General features: G+C 37.3%; 1 protein-coding gene and 1 pseudogene across 1 annotated transcript in view; one reads left to right on the top strand and one right to left on the bottom strand.

The window, feature by feature from the left end:
* Positions 1 to 5,232: 5,232 nt before the first annotated feature.
* The window catches only part of TSNAX (translin associated factor X), a 53,534-nt gene continuing 32,855 nt past the window's right edge, over positions 5,233 to 25,911 (bottom strand). The window contains exons 5-6 of the mRNA XM_075532070.1: positions 10,975 to 11,102; positions 5,233 to 6,945 (exon numbers count right to left, since the gene is read on the bottom strand). Coding sequence (XP_075388185.1) covers positions 6,568 to 6,945; positions 10,975 to 11,102 — 506 coding nt within the window. The 3' untranslated portion in view covers positions 5,233 to 6,567. The remainder of the gene's footprint in view (positions 6,946 to 10,974; positions 11,103 to 25,911) is intronic.
* LOC142438128 (U5 spliceosomal RNA) lies at positions 23,964 to 24,088 on the top strand (annotated as a pseudogene).

Here is a 25,911-nt window from a genome sequence, read left to right as displayed (position 1 = left end):
ACCCACATGGCCACCACTTAGCAGATATCTCTCCCCCTCCCCTGACCATCTGATCCCAGTGACCTGAGGTGCCTTCCATCCAAGATCTACACCATACTTACCTAGAGCCGATGATGTATGTATGGCTCATTGGCACCGGTCAGGCGCTCTACCAGTGTCTGGCCCCCCAGCCAGAAGTATTGTCTCCTTTTTATGGTCTCAAGGAAGTTTGTTCCAGTAATTATTAGAGGATTTTCTTGGTGATTTGTTCATTTGTTTGTTCTTATTCTGGTATGCCAGCTATTCCTTTTGATATCATCCCACCTAATTCTTAGGCGTCATGCTTTTCTAGTCTTACTGATTGTTCTTCTCACAGAACATAAGAGATTTGTATTTAAGCTCACTTAGCTGGTTTCCCAATGTTCTGCTTCTTTAAAATATCTGTATCTAAATGTATCTTAGAATACATTTCCTGAATTTTTAATTTTGTGTTTCCTAGTTTGTCATTTACTTTTTCCATCGTTCTCTCAATCTTTTTCTGAATTATTTTTCTGATGGTTCCAATGTACTTTCTTAGAAAGGTCTTTTGGCCATGTTTATTTGTCAACTTGTTTCTATTAGCCTTTCTTACTCTTCATGCATAGGAGACTGTTGTCTCCATGGCAATGTGATGCAACTCTTACATGTGGAGGGTGGCTGGGTTGTGACAATTGACTATCAAGTAGTTAGAGAAAGCAGTAAAAACACCAAAGCAAATGCTGGTGCCTTTGTAGTGCTGATTGAGTGGGCTTCCGCCTCAGCCATGAAGATCAGGGGAAAGTACTGTATACAGTTGTGTAGAAGCTGAGTTTTTCAGCACATTTTAAATGCAGTTTTTGTGGTAAAATTAGGTGCCTGGGCTGCTATTCGGGTCAGCTCATACGAGTGTGAATGATACGTGCCCAAGGCCTGTACAGCAGTTTGGGAGGGCTCTCGGCTCAGCCGGAGAGAGCAGAAAGTGAATTACGTGGCTGACTACCTTTTAGCGCTACTTTTGAGGGCTTTTTGCCTCCGCCATGTAGAGCAGTGGGGGAGTATGTGGTTGGCATCCTTTTCATGTAGTTTTACTAGAAGAGGGGGGGGGGGAAGTTTTTTCTTGAAAGTCTCTGCTATCCTGTTTGTCTAAGACTATTAGTGATAGCAGTGTGATGAGCAGGAGAAAACTTTGCCTTTTTACTTTTTCCACTAGTTTGGTGAAGAAAGATTAAAAATAAGAAAAATTTCCCACATGGACTCTGTAACCCAGAACATGTCATTATGCTTGTGTGGAACATGTATGCAGACCAAGAGGTTATTAAATATATGAAGGTAGTACTAAATTGTTTAAAATTATGAAAGGTGTACATCAAGTTAATAAATACTTACCAAACAAACTCAGTATGTGTTGAGCAAATAATTTGAGAGGCTGGGCTACATGAAGAACATGCATCAGGACATAGAGAATGCTTATTTACAGCTGCAATGTGCAAATGGTACTACCTTGCTTGCTGAAATTAAGCAGGACTTGAAACATTTCCTGATGCAAATCCAAGATTGCAGTCTCAATATGGATAGCAGTTCAATGTAAAGAAAATCAAAACCCATAGAAGGATGGAAAAAACCTAGACGCTCATCAGAAGAATGAGTAAGTAAGTTTTGGTACATACACACACAGTGGGGGATGCTATGCATCTTTAAAGACCAACGATGAAACTGTACAACATGACATGGATGGATTTGGAGGCCATTGTACAGAGTAAAGTTAACCCAAAAAGGACAGCTTCTATATGAAACCATTGTTAAGAAAAAATCAAGATACAGTTTTTTCTTTACAAATGAGACTTTGATGTCAGACATGGAAAGGAAAGGAGGAAACAATAGGAAGGTAGGTATTAGTTAAGTGTAAGGGAAGATAGTATTCTAGAAGAGGAATAAGAAAAAAAGGGCGGAACAGAGAAGCTATGGGGAGGTTTGAGAAGTTGTTATTCAATACTAAATTATTACTTAATCCAAGTTATAAAATTGAATACAAAAATGGTATGAAACATAAACATCCATTTCACAATCAAAAAGAAAAACAAAATAAAAACGTTCACAGTAGACCAATAGAAAACATAATGATAAATGGAGAAAAGATTGAAACTGTAAAATATTTCATTCGACTTGGATCCATAATCAATGCTACAAGAAGCACTACTCAAGACTCAAAGTATTGAATTGGGCACATTTGCTACATAAGACCTCATCAAAGTACTGAGTCAATTTGAGGACTAAGGCTTGCCTGAGACATGCCATGGTATTTTCACATACCTCATGCATGTGAACGTTGGACAATGAATATAGAAGACTACACACCTGATGCATTTGAAGTGTTAGTAAAGAATACTGAAAAGTACAACGGACGACCCGAACACATTGGTACTTGGAGAAATTCAACCAGCATGCTCCTTAGAATGTAGACTTCTCACATACTTTGAACATCTTATCAGGGAGATCAATCCCTAGAAAAGGGCAGATTGTTTAAAAGGTCGGGGGGGGGGGGGAGGAAAAGACCACCCCAGGCATTGACTAACAGTGGTTTCAACAATGGGCTTAAACATAACAACTGTTGAGTATGGTGAAGACCACGCGGTGGTTTGCTCTTATAGATACTACATATTGGAACCATTTGACAGCAACAAGAAGTTTGTCTCATTTTTAGTTGGCGGCCTTTGTTCAAATTTGACATTTAGGCCTTTGAACGTGTGTGTGTGTGTGTGTGTGGTTAGATATGGATCCTGTTTCAGTTTTGTATTCACTTCTTAGAGACTCTCTCTTGCCCATTTAATGAGTCTCAGCTCTTTGTCAAAGATTAAAACCCCATGGGTAGATGGGCTTACTTCTAAAAGCTTCATTCTGTTCAACTGAACGATGGCATTAGTTCACTAGCAGGCTCTGATGATCATGGCTACAGGTTTTGAGATCCAAGTACGAGAGGCCTTCTTCAGTAGTGCTTTTCTTATTCCAAACTCTCCTTTCCAAAGCCTAACTAAAAGTAATGATTAGCTTTTTACTTCTTTTCAAGAATGAGGATGAAATCTGGATCCGGTCTGCATTAGCTCTTTAGATGGCCTTGGGTTGCACCAGCATTTCCACAATGTTAACTGTTTTCTCTTACTACCCGTGAGTAAGGTGCATACTTCCATAGTGATCATTCTGGTTTCTTGTATGTGGGAAACAGAAAAATTTCTCCCAAGTTGTCTCCCCAAATATATGCCAAGCTTAGCTGCTTGATACACAGGACAAATGACTATATATTTGGAAGTCAACAGAAGTAGGTCAGGGGCTATTCTCCCTAAGGGTTATCAGCCATCTAGAGCAAGCAGTCACCACTGTTTATCCCACAACAGGTAGGACCCACTCCCTTATGATAAGGAGAGTAGTTGACTGGTTCCTTGCAGGAGACCCCTGAGAGGGTGACCAAGTGTGATAGTTTATTGTGCCAGCATGGCAGATGAACACAAGTAGGATTAACTGAAGGGCAGAGGGATAAATGGCTTGGTGAGCCTCACCTTGGTTGTTCTGTGCCTCAGTTTAAAGGGGTACACTACCTGTGGGATGCCTAGCCTGTGGACTGTGTCACTGTAAGTTGAGGTCCCTTTAAACCCACACGATTGGAATGTTCATCTCTGGAGCTGGGGACTGACAGTTGATGACAGCTGGGGACCTGCCTTGCTGTTTGCTGCCTGGATATATGTAATATATAGCCCAGCTCTCTCTACAGAAGGGGACTGGCAACTGGCGGCTCTCAAGCCTTGAAGGATTGCTAGTGTCTCACTGCTTTATAATTTAACTGTTAATTTCCTGTATTATCTATCTGTATATAATTTAACGGTTCATTTCTTATATCATATATCTATCTTTATAAATATATTTATATATAATTACTAGCAATCTGGTTTGTCTCTCTAGAGAACCCTGTCCAACACGCCAAGGTTAGCCCGCCATCATGGATCTAGGCTCCACCCATCTTGTCACATGTATACTAGTCCTTCCCATCCCGATGTGCACATCCCTCACTCATCCCCTTTCTGTCACGCTTATGGCTATCGTAAATTCCCTTCATATGATGTGTATGCCTACTGTACTGCCCCTTCCTGTGACGTGTAGTTAACTGTAATCACGCCCACCCAAAAAGTGATACGCCTTGGTTAGTAATAAAGCTGGGTGAGCACTCTCCTGCTCTCACTCCCGGGCTCTCCCCATGAAGACCACCATGCAAGGCTGAGGTGAGCATGCTACCATGAATTGTGTCTGACTCCATTACTTCAATCTCTCTTCTAGCTCTCGTGCTCTCTATGACACCACTATAATCTTTACTTATTATCGGTGTACAAGTGTGCCTACCGGACCGGCGATGACTTGTTGGGGCCCTCCTTTCCATAGCTTCTAAACTCTTTTTCCATGAGCATTTCAAAACGGAATATATGAAAAATCATTGGCAATAATATCTTTGAGGCAACATAAAAACCTCTACAGCTCTATGATAAGTACTTTGAAAACTATTTAATGTACAGAGAAACTTAACCCAATTTTATTTCTGGATTCTGTCACCAATGTGTCATGTGACCTAGAACAAACTTCATTTTATAAAAATGGTATCATAGGTGATGATATCCAACAAGCATTTTTCAATTGAGACATATTCTGGATGTTCCGATGCACTCTATCTTACTACTTTAGCATCCACTTATTAAAAGGATATGCTTTACTGAAATGTTCTCAACAGTAAAGGCATCAACCCATCTACCATGGATAATGCTGTCTACACATGGCACTGCTGTCACTTGGTTTGTGTTTATCTTTCTCTCCTTGGATATATGACTGACCTATCAAAAGTGATCCTATTCTCTTTTCCAGTAATTGATTTGGGGTCAATGATAAATGAAGAGATGTTTTTCCTGAGAGTTTATGAAAAAAGGTCTACACTCTTCTAGACAAGAAAAAGAAAAAAAAAAACCAAAATGACCTTTCTGCTAAAACCTCCATGGTCCCCTTAAACGGCAATTAACCTGTAATCAATCACGGAGCAATTAGAGAGCACGACAAAAATGATGGAGACTAGAAAGATGGAAGAATTCTGGGTTCTTAACAATATTGACTTGCTGAGTTTACCAACATTTAGAAAATCTCAAAGCTTTTAGCCAAATAATTCTAGAACACTTATTTCTCAATAGAATTTTAAAAATAGCTTAATTTCTGTATGTTAATATTTTATTCAAAAGACTTCAATTTTAAACATCTGTAAAACAATGGGAGCACACTTCAGTGATACATCTTAGAACATTAAAATAAAAGCTTAAACAATAAACACAAAAATCCATCACCCTCCAAACAGAAAGACCAAACACTGATAATTTATTAAGCACGTGTATGTTCATGTTCTATTTTCCCTCTAGCGGTTTTTTGTTTGTTTGTTTGTTTTACATTTTCAAAGATTAGTTCCTTGTAAAATCTACTACCTAGGTTTTGAAAACCCACAAAACAAAAAGGAAATGTCCAATTACTAGCTAACACTGTCATGCTCAAATCAGTTACACAACCGAGGGAAAAGCTCTAACTACTTTTAGTAGGTAAACTCCAATTCTACATATCACCACTGTTATTTTCAATTGTGTTGAAAATTGTCTTATTGCTGAACTGTACATGATAAAGTTTCTTTGGTAACTTTTTAAACTACTAACACAATTAAGCAACTATAAAGATTTGAATTAACTTAGTATTTAAAATTTTCAACATTCCCAGTTTTTAAAATTTCTAAGAGACACTATTATAGGAAAGCTTCCCAACATACCTAATACAATTTAACAACAAAGGAACTATTAAATCACTACCAAAAGCTTTTGAGTTCTATTTGCAAATATATTCTTAAATTCAAATACCAGTGAACCAACAGTAGGTTCAATTTCTTTTAAGATCTTCTGTGATAAAGGACAAAAATAAATGATGCAACTAATATCTAGTAACTGTCAGTTCTGAAGATGTTTCATATGAATTTAAATAGCTTGAATTTAACCAGAATCTATTATAAATTCTTACTATAATACCTCAGAAAACTTAAAAGAATAACATTAATTTTGGTACTTTTCCATGAAAGAAACCTATTTTGAAAACATAGCACAATAATACCAAGACATCTAAAAAGGAAGTTCAAGTCATGATGTACATCTACAGAAACTTGGTATAGATAACAAAACCACTAGTTTAAATGACAAATTGCTTCCACTAAATATTGGTACTCAAATTCATAAAAATCAAATTAAAGCAGGCACAGCAGAAAGTACTCTGAAGAATGTTTACATCACAAATCAATAATGAAGATTTTATAAGCATATGTGCAAACTTTTATACAAAGTTTTATGAATAAGATAGAAGATGATTCATTTGTGTAACTTTATGTACAGTTTGTATAAATTTAAAATAAACACAACTGAAAATGTTTCTAAACTCCACAATAAAGTCAAATGAAATACTAAATAACAGTCTTACAAATTGGTCTCTCGAGGTCTCAAAAGAATAAGTAAATGTATTCTAAGAAATACCCTCTTCTTGATCAATCATTTCTGTTTTAACCGAAAACACATCTGCCAACATATGCTTTGGAATTTCTGAGCCTCTGACTTTCAAGGCATAACAAGCATTTTCCACTTTGGCCAGACTTTGTTTCAAAGTGTATAGTTTCTTAGAAACTTCATAAGGTCCAGTGTTGCCAATGAATGAAAACCCATCATAAACCTGACGTAAAAACTGGCTCACTTCAAAGGGAGTGTCAATGTCCCCATTCCCCACACTGTTAATGCACATCCGCATCAATTCTCCAGTCAAGTCAGCCACTCCCAGAAGGTAATCAACAGGTGTGACTTTCAGGCTCCAAGTACCAAACTGCTTATCCTGTGCCTCAGAAGAGGGCTGGTCAAAAGAAAAGACACAGAAAGAAAATATAACGTGAAGCAGAGTGAACATGGCTATATTACAAGTAATATATATACGGTACAAAATCAACAGCAGAGCAATTATGCTAACCTCTAAATTAAACAACCTATTTTGCTTAATGATCATTTATCTGTAGTGTTACAAGAGGAAATTAGGTCACAAGTAGGAAGATGAAATAGCTGACATTTTAAAAATTGAATACTTTATCATTATAAAATGTATGTGTCCAACATCATCATATAAAATGAAGAAAGGGAGTCTACTGATTGTATGACTGTCGACAAGCATTACTGAAATGACAACAAAAGCACACCACTGCTGATCCTTTCACGTCTCCCTAAGTCAATTATAGTTTCTTCGTGGCATCTTTCCACACTCCATCGCGTTTCTTCCCATCCACAGCCCTGACTGCCATGACTTATGGCGCTCTACAATCTTTCCAATTGCCGGGGGCTCCTCCTCCTTTGCCACTGCACTCTTCCAGGAATATCACAGTCTCTTGGTCTTCCGAGTCAATACTAAAATCTATCCCGGTATGGAGTTAAGAAAATCACGACATACTGTATACTACAAGAAATTTCCCATCAATCCTTTTACTTAGACTATTTCTTCCTCAGTCACTCACAACACTTAATTCCTATGCAATCTCAAACTTCATTCACAGTAGACGATCTTGACTAGTTTTATGGTGGTGACATAATTTCTCTCAATTACCTTTATGCCTACACAAAAGCTTATTTATATTCACATCCATCTTTACCTTCTATCCTCCAATCTCAGGATGAGTTGTCCCTCCTCTTGTTTCAGGTAAACGTTTCCAAATGACCTTGACCTATTATCTCCTCCCACCTCTTCCAGGACTTTGCTTCATAAGGTATGTGCCCTTGAGCAAGTTATTCCATCTCTCTAAACCTCAGTTTCCTCATATGTAAAATGGGATAACAGTATCTAACCTTAGAGGTTTGTTTAAAGGGCTAATGAGATAACATTTACCAAGTTTTAGGCACAATGCCTAACACAAAACAAACTCAATAAATGTTAGCTGTCATCACCATTACCATCACTAGGTCAATCTTACAGCTCCATACCAATTTCTCCCTCTACACTGGGTTCTTTTTGGAAGAGATAATACCTAAAATGCTCACAGGCTGTAAGGGAGTTGGCAAGACAAAACTGCAATTACATCAAATGACACTTTAAAGCAGCAGAAATTGCAAAGGAGGGAAGGTGAATAGTGTGCCGTTTATTTGAGGAACTAGTCAAGTATTTCTCTGAGTGAAGTTTAAAGTGAGAAATACTGCAAGACATACACATAGGGACAGAATGCCACCTTTAGCAATGTAAACTTTAAGATGGTCACTGAAATGTAAAATCAAGGAGGTAACAGTCAAATTAGGTTTTCTTTAAGGCCATGTCCACTGCTCTTTAACATAGGAATCCTGCCACTGCTGAAGCTGTCCCATCCCTCATTGTCAAGAGAAGGAAATGAGATCCAGGAAGCCTGTGGGTCATACAGCTGCTAAAAGGCAGACTTAGATAACCCAAAACTTCCTTCTCAATTATTCTGATACCTTTTAAACTACATTAGGAAACAAAAGTACCTGTTATGTTTTATTTCTATTAATTATCAGAGAACTGGAATTCTAAGGCAGTAGTGTAGAGGGGGTTCACAGATCATTTATAGAAATAACCCTTGCTTTAAGAAGTATTTAATTTTTTCCTTACAATTAGACAAAGATTTCTGTGATAGGAAAGATGATTTCAAAGAGCATTCTAAAAACTCAGTTTGTCAAAGGATAAATTCTACTTTTTAAAAACTTTTTATCATGTAGTCTGGGTTTAGAGAACAAATTCGTTTCCGAATTATTGAATAAACATTTTGTTTTGTGTAATTGGGTATCATCCCCTCAATGACACAGCACTTTTTCCATTTCTTCCCTAAAAACATTCTTCTTTTCTGACCCTCCCTGGCTTCTTTGCTTTGCGGAGTTTTTTAAGCAAATGCTGCCTTTCTGGCGATGTGTGGCTGATTGTGCTGAGAATACACTGCTCCTGCTGTGTTCCTTTGATTTATGCGGCCTGTTTATTGCTTGGCTGACAGTTGACCCCTGGGGGTAGGGTTCAATTTCAGGACTAACGGATCACCAAGGGCTCATGTCTTAAGGATTCCACCAGTCTCTAGGAGACCAGTACGTTATCTCTTTATTTAGCTTAAGTATTTACAGGTAAAGTATAATAACATCTGTAATTTACTTAAGCAAAATGTTAACTGCTAAAACTAGCAGTGGGCATTAGGTTGTTCACTGTATCTATTTTTTCTAAAGTTTAAAAAAGATACATATAATGAACTCATTTTGATAGTACTCCCAATAAGTCAGTCAGAGAGAAGTACTTTTTCCCAATCAAATTCCCAGAATTTTGGGCACCAAAAATGTTTGGCACTAAAAGAAAAACTGTGTCTGTGTCCTTCATGTGAAATGTAGCTATAGTACTGCAGTAATATAATCTTAAAACAATTTATTAAGTAAATCCTGAAAATAGGGTATTTATTCTCAGTTTCCCTCTCTACCTTTCCCTTTAATATTTTCAGTCTGAGTTAGAGATAACTAGAAAGAAGCTGTGGGAGGGTTACCAAATGGTAGTAACTTTCAGAGTGTTATTTAAGAAGCAGGGTTAAATAGGTTTACTTTCTTTCGTTATTCAATATTCACTAAATAAATAAAAAATATAAAGAAATTTTGCTTCTAAAAATAAATTTCCTTCTTAATAATAATTCAAAAATTTGGGAAATACACTGCTTCCTTAAAGTTATATTTATCTGATCAAATTAAGTCTTTTTTTTCCTTTTCTGTTTTGATAACTTTTCAATTTTCTTTTTTAAAAATTATTTTATTAGGGGCTCATACAACTCTCATCACAATCCACACAGATATCAACTGTGCAAAGCACATTTGTACATTCATTGCCCTCATCAGTCTCAAAACATTTGCTCTCCACTTAAGCCCCTGGCATCAGCTCCTCATTTTTGCCTCTCCCCAAATTAAGTCTTTATTTTAGAATATTACTATAGATTTTTTTCATCTCCTGCCTTTCCACCTTAACTCCTTGAGTGTGATATCTGAAAAATATAAAGGAAAAGAAAAATACAATGGAGGGAAAAATCCCATAGCTTACTCGTGTCTTTAAGTGTACTTATATCTCAGGAGGTTAACAAAGACTCAAAATAGTTTATCTCATGTGTGAATGCAATTTATCTTGAAATTCAGTGAGGAAAAGTATTACTTTATTTAAATGTTAAGGTGGAAAATTTCTCTAAATTCAGAAGAGCTACATAAACCTCATATAAATACTATGAGCTAAACATATAATTAAGAGCTCTCATTTTACAGTAACAACTATTAAACCTATTTCAAGAGCTATACACTGTCTAATTAACCTTTAAATAATCCTCTGAGATAGATAACCAGGTAAAGGTGATCTTTGGAGCACACTAACACTAGCCCAGGGGGGAAGATCACAGGCTTTGATTCAGATGATCTGATTTCAAATGTTTGCTGTCACACGTATTAGGGATATGACTTTTGGAATGTTTAACTCTATAAAAGCCTATATCCTACGGATGTGCTTTACACAAAAGATGTATGTATGGATTGTGATAAGAGTTGTATGAGTCCCTAATAAAATGGTTTGTTTTTTTTTAAAAAAGCCTATATCCTTCTCAGTAAAATAGGGTGAAAACATTTCATAAGGTTAATAAAAGATTACATGAGATGGGTGTTTATAAAAGGCACAGTTGAATTACTCAATGATTAAATTTTGGTAAGTACGATGTTCCCATAACTAACTAAAAAATGTAAAAAAGGCTAATTCTTAGTGGGAAACCTATGAACCTACTTTAAAGAAAACATTTTCCATCTGAATCACATTAGCTAGTATAGCTCCTATAATCATTTCACTATTAAACAAGTTACAAAATATATGTAAAATATGGTTTTAAATTCTTACGGTCTTATTTTCTTTCCCAGTGTCTTCTGTTGTAAAGATGAGTTGTTTATTAATTTCATCCATACTTATTAGTGATCGCGTTTTGATGAAGTGTTGAAAAGAGACAGCCTCCACATACTCCTGCAGTCCTGAAAATTCAATCAAGAAAATAACCGAGGTCACTAAATTTATAAACATTTCACAGTAAAAAGCTTCAAGTTTATCACCTAATTCAACCACAAAGGTCTGGGTAGTACAAGTGGGTTACCTATAACTTCTAACCTAGACGCTGGCAGTTTAAAGGCACCAGCTATACTGTTGGAGGGCTAGTGATGATGTTTCCCTGGAGACTAAAAATCCATTGCTGTCTTAAGTTGACTCCAATTCATAGTAACACAATGCATAACAAAATAGAACTGCCTCATAGGGATGTCCTAGGTATAACATTTACAGTGGAAGATTTCCAGGCCCCTCTCCCCTATACCTGTCAATAGATGCAGTTAAATCTGAAGTAGACAAGCACAAACTGTGCCACCCACTCACGCAGTTCTTCTTCCTAACACTCAAACCTACTTCCTGACAACACAAGTTTAATTGATAACTACAGTTAATGCCAGCACTAAATTACGTGGAATTCAAGCAATTACCTGGGTGATAGATGATGTGGATTAACACCAAAAATAACATACATCCTGAAATTAGACTATTTCGAAGATAAAGTATTTAGTGGCTTTTCTCTGAAGTCTGAGTAGTTAAATCTTAGAAATGGTTATTCCATATATGTTGATAAGCTTTGTGAAATAGGAAATATTAGATTTTTTTCTTCCTTAAATTCCAAAATATACCACTAATATAACCAAATGAGACAAAAAAGTTATGGATCACGCAGACCATTCTTGAAGTTAACAGTTAAAAAATTTTTTTAAAAATTTGAACTATGCAAATAAAAGTGCCAAAATGCATAATATGTATTGTTTGGCTCCTAATATTTCAAAATAGATGTAAACTAAACAATAGAAAATGCATTTGTGCCTTAGCATTTTACTTTTTTTTAGAATGGGAGCAATATAATTTACATTAGATGTAAACACCGAAAAAGACTTATACAAAATTTAAAGTAGTTTGGTAAAGGTCAAAATAGGTCTATAAGTACTTATTCAAGTGCTTAAAAACCCCTTAATTCTACCAATACACTGTTCATTATTATTTTACCTTACTCTTATTTTACAAATGTATTTACCAGGTTTAGTCTTTTCCAAGGGTTTATTGTATATAACGTAAAAGATAATACATTTGATAATCAAAATCATAGAATTCTCACTATTTAAGCTGTCTCTAGACTTTTGGTGGAAAAAGCCTGCTACATATCCAATTTAATTACCCATGACCCAAAACTCCCAGCAGACTCAGAAAACCCTATAGGTCAGAGGAGAACAGCTCCCTGGGGTTTCCAAGAGTGTAAATCTTTAAAGGAAAAGAGAAGCTGGTTTGAAATGCTAATTTCACTGTACCACCAAACATTAGCTGGCAATAAAAACCAGATTTGGAAGCAGCAATATGGGAGAAGCCGATGGTTTTGACATCATTACCTGAAAAATCAGATGAGGGAGCTTAAAGAAACATAAAAATGGAGTAAAAGTGAAATTTTCCTACTAATTTTTGAAGTCCACTTGTATTAGGTCAAGAAAACAAGCAATGAAAGAAAACTTAATGAAAATTTCCTGAAATACTATTTTAAATAGTGGTTAAAAAAAACATAATAAAGAACACTTCAACTCAAATTCAATGGTCTCTACCAATCACTAAGAATTTTGGTTTCTATACATAAGCCGTTCTCAGGTTCCAAACTTTACAAACCAACCCATAAAGCTTATTATATATCAAATTACACAATGGTGCATCATAATGAATAGGTACTACTTTATGGCAAGAATCAAAACATTATTACTGTATTGCTGTTAGAGATGTTTCAGTGTACATGGAAGTTTATTTGTTATGCTTAGAATTGTAAACTCTATACATGTTAAGAAAAACATTTGACTAGCTGGTATTAGATAAAAACCAAAACCAACAATTCTACTTTACATGCAAATATGATGAAGAGACTTAAGAATGGAACTCCTGGTCTGAGGACTGCCTGTATCAGAGAGCTTCAAACAGTTAAAAAAAAAAATTCTGTTGTTAGACGTCACTAAATTGATTCCAACTCAAAGCAAGCCTATGTACAATAGACAAAACACTGCCTGGTCCCGAGCCAGCCTCACAATTGTTCCCATGCCTGAGCCGATTGCTGCAGCTACTGTGTCGATCCATCTTGTCAAGGGCCTTCCTCTTGTTCACTGCCCGTGTATCTTTACCATGATGTCCTTCTCCAAGGACTAGTCTCTCCTGACATGTCCAAACGATGTGAGACAAAGTCCTGCCGTACTTGCCCCTGAGGAGCATTCTGATTATACTCATTCCAGGGCAGATCTGATTGATATTTCAGAAGTCCACAGTACTTAGAATATTCTTCGCCAACACATTTCAAATGCATCTGTTTTTTGTTTCTGTTTGGTTTTTTTTTTTTTCAGTCTTTTGTAGTCACATGCATATGAGGCAGTTGAAAAAATCTTAGCTTGGGTCTGGTGCACCGTAGTCCTCAAATTAACATCCTTGCTTTTCAATATTTTAAAGAGGTCTTGTGCAGCAGATGTATTCAATGCAGTGCTTGACTTGATCTCTTGACTGCTACTTCTATTAGCATTAATTGTAGATCCAAGGAGGATGAAATCCTTTAGAACTCCAATCTTCTGTTTATCATGTTACCTAAATTATTGGTCCAGTTATGAGCATTTTGTTCTTTACATTGAGTTGTAATCCATACTGAAGGTTGCAATCCTTGGTCTTCATCAGCAAATGGTTCAAATCCCCCTTACAATATGGATACGAGCAAGGTTGTATTATTTGCATGCTGAAAGGTGAAAGATAATAAGCCTTCATCTAATCCTGCTGCTGCATACAGGTGGTGAGAGGATGCAAGTTCAACCCACACCTATCCTGGTTCTAAACCATTTTCTGCTTGCACAAATGCTTCTTGGTCCATGTACAGGTTCTAGGTTCTGCACGAGCACAATGATGTGTTCTGGAATTACCAGTCTTCTCATAGCTTGCTATGATCCACACAGTTGAATGCCTTCACACAGTCAATAAAACACAAGAAAACATCTTTCTAGTATTCTCTGCTTTCAGTTAAGATTCGCCTGACGTCCGCAATGATATCCTTTGTTCCACTTCCACATCTTCCGAATCTGGCTGGAACCTTGTCAATGTACTGCTATAACCATTATAGAATGATATTCAACATTTTACTTGCACGAAATATTAATATCGTTCTACTATTTGAACATTCTGTTTGGTAACTTTTCTGTAGATATATCACATAGCCAAATATGTATCTCTTCCAGTCAGTTAGCCAAGAAGCTGTCTTACAAATTTCCTAGCGTAGATGAGTGCCTCTACAGCTTGACCATTTTAATTAGTGTTCCACTAATTCCTGGAGCCTGGTTTTAGACTAATCCTTTCAGTGCAGCTTGAACAACTTCTTTCAGTATCTTTGGTTCTTGCTCATGTGGGAATCCTTGAAGTGGTGGAATGTTGACTAATTCTTTTTGGTACAGTGGGTCTGTATTCTTTCCATCTTCTTTTGATCTTTCCCACATCATTCAATATTTTGCTCTTGGAATCTTTCAATACTGCCACTCAAGGCTTGAAGTTTTTCTGTATTTCTTTCAGTTTAAGATATTTTCTAACTCCAGGTCTTTGCACAGTTCGTTATATTTTATTTTCTTATTTAACTGCCCTTTGCAAGTTTCTGCTCATTTCTTTTATTGAAGTAAAATATTCATTTCTTCCATTTGGCTTAGCTACTCTACAGTTAAAAGCAAGTTTCTCAGAGTCTCTTCTGACATCTACTTTGATCTTTTCTTCTTTTTAATGACCTTTTACTTTCTACATGTATGATGTCAACCCACAGCCCACTGGATCTTCTGTCATTAGTATTCAATACATCAAATCTATCAACATATTCTTGAGATTGCATTTTGGCTCTCATGGACTTGTTTTCATTTTCTTCAGCTTCAACTTGAACTCATATGAGCACCTGATAGTCTGATCCAGAGTTGGCTCCTAGCCTGGTGTGAGGTGCTGTTATTGAGCTTTTCCTATCATCTCTTCCCACAGATATAGTCAACTTGATTTGTGTATTCTGTCTAAGAGTCCACGTGCACAATTGCCGTTTGTGAGGCTAACAAAAGGGATTTGCTATGAACAAGTCATTGGTCTTGCAAAATTCTATCATGCAATTTCCCAGCTTCATTTCTATCACCAAGACTAGATTCTCCAACTACTGTCCTTTCCTGTTTCCAGCTATACAATCCAAATACCAATATTTATCAACAGACCTTGATTGCATGTTTGATCAATTTCCAACTGAGGACTTTGATAGAATTCTTCAATTTCTGCTTCATTAGCTTTAGTGATTGGTGCATAAATATGACTAACAGTTGTACTATTTCCTTGTATGTACACAGATATTATCCTATTACGGACAACATTGCACTTGAAGATGGATCTTGAAATGTCCTTGACAATGACTACAATGCTATCCATCTTGAATTTGTCATTTCCAGCAAAGTAATCCCATATGATTTTTTAATTCAAAAAGGCCAACACCTGTCCATTTCAGTTCACTAATGCCTAAGATATATTTCTATCTTTATGTGTTGACAACTTCCAATTTTCCTAAATTCATACTTTATGCATTCAATGTTCCCATTATTGATGTGTACAGATGGTTCTTCTCATTTTGAGTCATGCCACATCAGCAAATGAAATTCCCAATGGCTTTACTCCATCTACATCAACTCTACTTTGAAAAGGCAGCACTTCCTCAGTCACATTTTCAGTGTGTTCTTATCTGAGAGACTCACCTTCTGGCATAATCTCGGGCAATGTCCTGCTTCTACTCATGAAGTTTTCAGTACCTTGGCAATGTTTCCATGCTATCCATAGGTTCTCAGTGGCTAATTCCCCACAAGTGGACAACCTGTTCCTCTCCTTCTTTATACTCCCTTCTTACTCTGGAAGCTCTGCTGAAACCTGTTTCCTTTGAGTGACCCTGGTAGTATTTGAAACAACTAGTGGTATGGCTTCCAGAAACACACAAGCCACTGTAGTATGAGAGACTGAAAGACCAATGGTAGAAAAAAACTCTATCATTGTTTAACTCCATTTGCCATAAAACTTTCTGAAGTACCCTCTTATTTGCTTGTTTCATATAACATAAAAGATCAATTATTGCTTTGCAATTGACTTATTTCTCTTAGCATGATTTTCAAAGTTCATTTATGTTGGAGTGTGTACCAGGACTCCATTTCTCTTTATGGCTGAGTTGTATTCCACTACATATACATATCACATTCTATTTACACACACAACCTGTTGAAAGACATTTGAATTATATATACGTTTCTTTCAGTTTGCAATCCTGCCTTTATTTTTCCTGCATATATACCTAAATTTATGTTTGGGGGTCTTGTGTTCAACTGCTTAAGAAAATACCAACTGTTTTCAACAGTGGCTATACTATTTTACATTCCTATCAGCAATGAGGCTTCATTTTCCCACAACCTCTCACACCCTATTTTTAAAAATCATTGCCATTCTAATGTAAGAAAACCAAACTCATTGTCATCGTGTAAATTTTGACTCGTGGCAACCCTCTGAGGGTTTCTGAGGCTAATTCTTCACGGAAGCAAGCCTAGCCTTTCCCTCAAAGAGCACCTAATGGTTTCAAACTGCTAAGCTTGCTTTTAACTACTCAACACATAACCCACTATCCCATCTATAAAGGGTGGGATATATTTCATTTTGTTTTTTTCTCTAAAATTCTCAAATAGCTAATAACTTTGAGTATTTTTGTGTGTTTATTAGCCACTTCTTTGGTAAAATACTACTCAAGTTCTTGGTCATTTTTTGGCTTGGGTTGTCTTGTTGTAAGTTGCAGACGTTCTTATAAAAATTTTACATATAAGACGTTTAGTAAATATATGGTTCCTGACATTTTTCCCTAATCTGTAGGTTATCTCTTCACTTTGTTGATGAAAAATAACTATTTCTTTTATAATGTTCTATTTGTCTTTTGTTTGTGTGTTTGCTGTCCCATATAATAATCCATCGTTAAAAATTACGCCTCATAACAATGTCTTTGTATTTTCTTCTAAATTTTTCTGGTCTCAACTTTCAAATTTATGTCTTTGATCCATTTTGGTTTTTGTATATGATGTTAAGCATGGACTTGATTCATTATTCTGCATGCTGAAATCTGTTGTTTTTTTTAAATACTCTTCTTTCCTCACTGACCAGATTTTGCATTCTATTAAAAAAAAAATCAAGTGACCAACAATGTATGAATTTATTTTTGGATTCTCAACTCTATTCCATTCATCTATACCATAGCTTCCCAAACTTATTTTGCCTAATACCCCCTCTCCTTTTGGAGTTGGGGGTTGTGAGAAAACAGCAACCACTGACAATTAAAAACTTTGTTAGTACAGTCCATAATCCAGTTTAAAATATAGCCATATGCTCTTGCTGCCCCAATAGTATACACAGAAGTATTGCTTATTTTGGAAAGTATTGGCCTATATTACAGTTTTAATTACAGAAGGCTTATTCTTTAAATCAGGGAAGTGTGCTTCTCCATTTTAATATTCTTCAAGATTGCTGTAGTATTCAGGGTCCTTTGTCCTTTTTGATAAACACAGAATTGGCTTTCCTATTTCTATAAAGAAAACTGATAAAGTTCTGATGGGGATGCCATTAAATTTATATTTTGCTTTGGTTGCTATTAGCATCTTAACTATATTAAACGTTCCAATTCAAAAACACAGAATGTCTTTCTAATGATGTGTTGCTGTTGTGTACTTCTGACTCACAGTGACCCTACAGGACAGTGTAATTGTTTGGTTCCACAGTAGGTTCTGATTCATAGCAGTCCTATGTACATAAAGAAAGAAACACTGGGCCAATCCAGCACCATCCTTACAATTGTTACGTGTGAGCCTATTGTTGCAGCCACTAATTATTAATAGATGTTTACAGCTGTTTCTTTTCATTTTGAGGCATGTCCATTGGCAAAGGAAGTTATTTTTTTTAACCTAGCATTCAATTGTTACTAACTGTACTTATTTTATAGTCCATCAGATGTTATATTTTATAGTCATCAGTTATTTACTCTTCAAGTATACCTAAAATCATAATTTATGCTCTCCTTGGGTGATTTTTAAATTAGTATTACTTCAGAAATGTCACTTCTACTCTGGATATTAAGTTTTCATGCTATACCATAGAAAAAGTTCAAGGACATCTGGCTTAAGACACTAAGAAGCATTTTGTTCACATGTAGGTAAAAGGATGTTTAAACAAGCTATGTTTCAACTTAATGAAAAGGACATCCGCTACTTTCAGTGAATAATCCCTAAGGTGAAAAATCTTAACACACTGTTATATTCCATCAAACAATGCCTTTCCCTTCTGCTATTGCCTTGGATGAAATCCAAACAGAATTATTTACAGAATCAGCTATTTTTTTAGAATCAGCTACCACTGAGAGAGAAAATTGGAGGCTGCTTTTATATAACTTATTTCTCTCTTTATTTCCGTTAAAAATGAATATATGAAAATAAGCCAATTAAAAGCTTCTCTTTAATAATTTAAATTATTTTTATAATACTTGAGTGGCATACATGCAAGTCAACTAGCCATTAAAAACCTATGTATAGGTAAACAGATGAGCGAAGTTTTATTTCAAGTTTGAATTTCATGTCTCAACTTTCTAGTGTTTAAAAAAACTTTAGCACATTACCTTGCTACTACACTCCTATGTATACATCCAACAGAATAAAAAACATTTGACACATATAGTAGTATTATCATGGGTAAAAAAACTAGAGAAAAACAAATGTCCATCGACTGGTAAGTGGTCAAACAATAGGTAGTTATTGATATAATGAAATATTCCTTAGCAATTACAAAAACTGAAGTTCTGATTTATGCTCCCATATAGATGGAGGAAACTTAAGAACACATGCAGAGAAAGCTGTCAGACACTAAGGGGCCTATATTGTATGATTTTTATCTATTACATGTCCAGAATAGGTAGATCCATAGATAGAAAGGTATTATGTGACTGCTAGGAGCAGGGTAAGGAGAAATTGGTAACTGAATACAAATGAGCAGTAGATTTCTTTTTGGAATGAACAAAATGTTTTGGAATTAGATAAAAATGACAGTAGCATAACTTATAAATGTACTAAAACAAACAAAACCCCTAAGGGCTGTATAAGTAGACAAAAGTGAACTTCATGGCATACAAATTGTAAAAATGAGTATGTGCAATTACATGAAAAAATACTAACTACATTTTTACAAACGTTAATATCACCAGATCAAGTTCCTTGGCCTGGCTTGACAGGTATGTACCGTACGCCTTCGTATTTGCCCTATTCTTTACTCCTACAAAGGAGTCCTGGTCGCAAAACTGGTTAAGTGTTGGGCTTCTCACCAGAAGATCGATGGTTCAAACCTACCAAGCACTGTGCAGGAGGAAGATGAGCCTATCTGTTCCCATAAAACTGTATGTACAGTCCTAGAAATCCTACAGTGCAATTCTATTCTGTCCTATAACACTGCTATCAGTCCAAACTCAATGACAGTGATTTTGGGTTTTGCTTTTTATTTTTTAATAAAACAGATCAAGTTTCTTTCATTTATTTTAGTTCACAATTAAGAAGCCACTGTGTTAGGCTGGGTTCTCTAGAGAAACAAAATCAGTGACAAACATACATATAGAAGAAAGAACTTTTACTATCAAGCAATAATTTTATATCAAGGCATGCCAACCCTGTCCAATTCAGAGCCAAAGGTCTAAGAGTAGCTGGGGTACTCTTCAGCCTCATAGAGCTGTAGTCATAAACAGACATATGAGAGGGTACCCCTCAAAATGGAATATTTTCCCCTCAAAGCTACCATATATGCTCATGTAGTCTGAGTTTTCCAGCGCATTTTTAATGCAGTCTTTGTGGTGAAATTAGGTACCTCAGCTGATATTCCATTCTGCTTACAATGTAGTATGTATGGTATTTATTATTTATTTATTTTGCATTATCACCTTCAAAGTACTCTCCATTACACTTAATACATTTGTCAAATCTCTAATCCCATTCTTGGAAACATTTTTCGTACTCATTGGTTTGAATGGCTGACAGCAACTCCCTCCTTTGTTTCTTCACCTCTTCTGTGCCATCAAATTGCTGTCCTTTCATTTCCCTCTTCATTCGTGGGAACAAAAAGTCGCACAGTGAGGTCGGCTAAGTAAGGTAGAAGGGGCAAGAGAAGCATGCTATTTTTGCCCAAAACTGACACTCTGAGATCGCTGTGTGCAGCAGGTACACTATTGTAGTGACAAAACCAGTCCCTCATCTGCCACAAAGCAGGCCTTTGTCACATACTGTTACTCTATCTTTTCAGAACCTTTAAATAGTAAACTTGATTAACATTAAAAATTTTTGTCCATTCGGGAAGTTGACAGATGTCCAGAAGGAGGTTTATCATCAATCGACATTTCACCTTTTTTTGAAACAAGAAAACCATTCAAACACTTGAGTTTTTCCCATACTACTGTCCTATAACCTATGTTCCACATCACAAAAGTTTTGTCGGCATTTTTTCCCAAGCAGGAAAAAAAATTTTCACAACTGCCCACTGTTCTTTTAAATCGACCATCACAAAGAATGAGGTTCGAGTGAAACTGCTTTTATTTTAAAAATTCACTGTGACCAGAGAGAACCTTCCCAGGTGACACCACTGAGTGCACTCAGAGTGAGTTGCTTGACACTCCTAAGAAAGCGCTTCCCAGCAGAGCTTTATTCAGTTTTCTTTGGGTACCTCCTTGTAAACACAGTGCCTGTGTCCCCTGAAAACAGAATCCTAGCAAGCAGCAAGAGAAAGAGCTAAATAGAGTTCATAGTGTCTCTCTTATTAAAAGCCCACATCCCCAAGAGGTAGGTCTCATTAAATGATAGGTTGAATTCACCTCTACACTTAAGTTCAAGATGACATAAAACCTGTGGCAGTAGGTTGAATCCCTCAATCTTATCAACACCTGAACCCCATGATCTTTCTTTTTTCTTTACATTTTATTAGGGGCTCATACAACTCTTATCACAATCCATACATAGACATACATCAATTGTATAAAGCACACCCGTACATTCTTTGCCCTAATCATTTTCAAAGCATTTGCTCTCCACTTAAGCCCCTTGCATCAGGTCCTCTTTTTTTTCCCTCCCTCCCCGATCCCCCCTCCTTCATGAGCCCTTGATTTATAGATTGTTATTCTCTCATATCTTGCCCTATCTGTTGTCTCCCTTCCCTGCCGTCCATCTCCCAGGGAGGAGGTCACATGTGAATCCTTGTAATCAGTTCCCCCTTTCCAACCCACTCACCCATTACTCTCCCAGTATCGCCCTTCACACTCCTGGTCCTGAAGGTATCATCCACCCTGGATTCCCTGTGCCTCCAGCTCCCATATGCACCAGTGTACAACCTCTGCCCTATCCAGTCCTGCAAGGCAGAATTCGGATCATGGTAGTTGGGGGGTGGAAGCATTCAGGATCTGGGGGAAAGCTGTGTTCTTCATCGGTACTACATCGCACCCTGACTGACCCATCTCCTCTCCTAAAGCCCTCTATGAGGGGATCTCCAGTGGTCGACAAATGGGCCTTGGGTCTCCACTCTGCACTTTCCCCTTCATTCACTATGGTGTGTCTGTATACACACACACACACACATACATATATTTTGCATGATGACTTATACCCGGTCCCTTTGGCACCTCGTGATCGCACAAACTGGTGTGCTTCTTCCATGTGGGCTTTACTGCCTCTGAGCTAGATGGCCGCTTGTTCACCTTCAAGCCTTTAAGACCCCAGACACTATCACTTTTGATAGCCGGGCATCATCAGCTTTCTTCACCACATTTGCTTATGCACCCGTTTGTCTTCGGCGATCGTATCATGGAGGTGTGCAGCCAATGATATCATTTTTTGTTCTTTGATGCCTGATAACTGATCCCTTTGGGCCCACGCGATCACACAGGTTGCTGTGTTCTTCCATGTGGGCTTTGTTGCTTCTGAGCTAGATGGCCGCTTGTTTATCTTCAAGCCTTTAAGACCCCAGTCACTATCTCTTTTGATAGCCGGGCACCATCAGCTTTCTTCACATTTACTTGTTCACCCACTTTGGCTCCAGCTGTTGTGTCGGGAGAGTGAGCATCATAGAGTTCCAATTTAATAAAAGTAAGTATTCATGCATTGAGGGAGTGCTTGAGTAGAGGCCCAAGGTCCTTCCGCCACCTTAATACTAAACCTATAAATATAGACACATAGATCTATTTCCCCATCCTCATATCTATATTTGCATGTACATGTCTTTGCCTGGACCTCTATAAATGCCCTTTGACTCCTAGTTCTTTCCTCCATCTCCCTTGACTTTCCTCCTGCCCTACTACCATGCTCCGTCCCCACCTGGGTTACAGCTATACCTCTTCTTTACGTAACCTTACCCTTGATCATTCCCTACCAGGCCTGCCACTCCCCCCCCTAGAATCCCACAATCTTATCAACATCTTCCTCCCCCTACTCTCTTCTCTTGATCCACTAGGGCCCTCCCTGTTCCTCTTATGTAAGACTAAAGACAACCATTAAAGTTTGTGAGCCAGCTACTTCATGCCTTCATCTCCCTCCGTTTTGATTATCTAATTTCTAAGTTGCCCATTCCTATCAACTCAGTACTTCAAGGAGACAAGCATCCTCTTTGATGTGAAGAAATCTTCATTCCAGTTGGAACCTTGTGGGTCTGCATGCACAAACAAAGTCAAATCTAGAGTAGACTAACAAGTTAGCAAGTAATGTACCTCAGCTCACAGGGTCAAACACCTTCCCCTTCATACACCTGAGTTCTGGTCTACTCAGTTCTAGTCATTTCAACTAAGTCAATGGGTCATAAGTTCAGGAGCTTCACACATGACTCCATCCACTGCAGACACTTCATATATTCTCATCAACCTCAGTCCTCTCAAGTTAGGTCACGTCAGGTTTTACACAACCCTTTGTTCTCATGTCTCCGCTCTAGTCCCTGTAGACCAGTGGTTCTGATCCTTCCTAATGCCGTGACCCCTTAATACAGTTCCTCATGGTGACCCCCAAACATAAAATTATTTTCATTGCTACTTCATAACTGTAATTTTGCTACTGTAATGAATCATAATGTAAATATCTTATATGCAGGATGCACTTTCATTGTTACAAATTGAACATAATTAAAGCAGAGTGATTAATCACAAAACAATATATAATTGTATATTGTGAAATATTTGTGTTTTCCGATGGTCTAAGGCAACCCGTGAAAGGGTTTTCGACCCCCTCCCCAAGGGGGTCGCGACCCACAGGTCGAGAACTGCTGCTGTAGACCAAGTCCAAGGATGTCCGTGGCCAGACTAAACCTGTCTCTCCATTGATTAATTTTACTCAAGTGAATCCAGGTGGTCACCTAGAAACCATTCAAGGCTGCCTGTCCTGGTGGTATGGTTGTGGGGTGTTCCTGATGGGCAGACGTTTCTGGCCTCTGCATATTTACAGGTAAATGCTTGTTCAAAATTCAAAAGGACAAAGTCACCCCCATCCCTACAGTTCTAATTATCTTTTCAAATGCAAATATCCTGCCGCTCAGCACTGGATAAGGCTTGCCTTTCCTAATGCCCCTTTTAAATAAATTTAATGGTAAAGGGTGAAGGCAACCTCCATTCTTATCTCTAGAACCCCACTTTCTCAGTAGTAAATTGTGTTAGGTTGGGTTGTGTAGAGAAACAAAATCAATGAAAATCAAATGTATAAGAAAGAACTTTATAATACTCTGGTTTCTCTTCAGATCGTATAAATCTTTCGCCTTTTACTAAAGATTTCCGTGGGGAGGTTTAAAAAAAAAGAAAGAACTTTCCATGTAATTTATATTCAAAGTGCATGCCAGTGTTTTTATGTAGTCTCATCCTTGATAGACAGATCTCATTTCCTAAGATCCCCAAGACTTTCGAAAAAGGATTTCAGAAAACAGGATATTTGAAGATGTAATGGCTGAGCTACATCTCAGTCATTAAATCGTCTTAACTTTCCTATTAGATATTTATCTATACAGAAAATTCAGACACTGAGCTTTGTAACCCAGTAAATTATTTTCTTGTGCCCATAGTATTTAGCACAGAACTTTATAGTATGAATAGGCTTCAAAAGTTCCCAGAAACATGGAACTGAAATAGTATTTTTCCCCCACAAACTTTTAGAAGTTCTACCCTATGAAATACTGCTGTTAGGCCCCATCGCATTGGTCCCCCTCTTTGCACTATCATTGGTACGTTTGAGCCCCTCGCTCCCACTGTGTCAGTCTATCTTGTCGAGAGCGTTCCTCTTTCTTCTACCTTACTGAGCATATGTCCTTTTCTAGGACTGGCCTCTCGATAATGTGTAAAGTATATGAGATGAAGTCTTGTCATCCTTCCTTCTGAGGAACATTTGAGTTGTACCTCTTCCAAGACTGATTTGTTCTTTTGGCAGTCCACTGTACTTTCAATACTAAGCAGCACCACAATTTAAATGCATCAATTCTTCTTCAGTCTTCCTTATTCCATGTCCAAATTTCACATACGTATAAGGCAATTGAAAATATGGCTTGGGTCAGGCACACCTTAGTCCCCAAAGTGACTGAAGGCTGCGGTCTTTGATTTTTATCAGCAAGTGCATCAAGTCTTCTTTACTTTCAACAAATAGTGTCACCAAATCAGTGTCATCTGCATATCACAGGTTATTAAGAAGCCTTCAGCCAAATCTGATGCCATATTCCTCCTCACATAATCCAAATCCCGGGATTACCCGCTCAGCAGATAGGCTGAATAAGCATAGTGAGAGGATACAACCATGACACACACCTTTCCTAATTTTTAAAGTAAGGAATATTCCCTGTTCAAACAATTGCCTCTTCATCCACGTACAGGTTCAACATGACCATAATGAAACTCACTCACTCACTGCCATACACAGTTTCAACTCAGCAATCCTAAAGGAAAAGGTAGAACTGTCCCTGTGGGTTTCCTCGATTCTCTTTATGGGATTAAGAAGCCTCATCTTTCTCTTCTGGAGCTGGCAGGTTTGGGCTGCTGACGTTGTGGTTAGTAAGCCAATGAGTAAATTAAAATTACTACGCTACCAGGGCACGATGTAGTGTTCTAGAATTCCCATTCTTCTCCCTATTATCCATAGTTTGTTATAGTCCACAGAGTCGAACGCCTTTGCACAGTCAATACAACACAAGTAAACATCTTTCTGGTATTCTCTTCTCTGAGCAAAGATATCTGATGATATATCCTGTTCCACATTCTCTTTTGAATCTGGGCTAATTTTCTGGCAGTTACCTGGTTACTATACTGCAGCAACCTTTGTTGATCATCTTCAGCAAAATTTTACTTTCATGCCATATAAATATTGTTCTGTAATTTCTGAATTCTGTTGGATCAGCCTTCTTTAGAATGGATACAAATATTTCTCTTTAAGTTGGCCCGATAGCTGTCTTCTAAACAAGTCATTTGGTATTCCATCAGTTCTTGGAACCCTTTTTCCCCCTACGAATACCGACAGTATTCAGTATCACTGGTTACCAATCTTACACTACTTCTTGAAATGGCTACATGTTGACTAGTTCTTTCAGGTACAGTGGCTGTATATTCTTTCCATCTTCTCGGAATGTTTCCTAAGTCATTCTGTATTTTTCTCAGAGACATTTTCAATATTCAGCTTGATGCTTGAGTTT

Source organism: Tenrec ecaudatus, chromosome 1 (genome assembly GCF_050624435.1).
Source record: "Tenrec ecaudatus isolate mTenEca1 chromosome 1, mTenEca1.hap1, whole genome shotgun sequence".
In the NCBI taxonomy this organism is placed as follows: Eukaryota; Metazoa; Chordata; class Mammalia; order Afrosoricida; family Tenrecidae; genus Tenrec; species Tenrec ecaudatus.
This window is presented reverse-complemented; position numbering and strand designations above follow the sequence as displayed.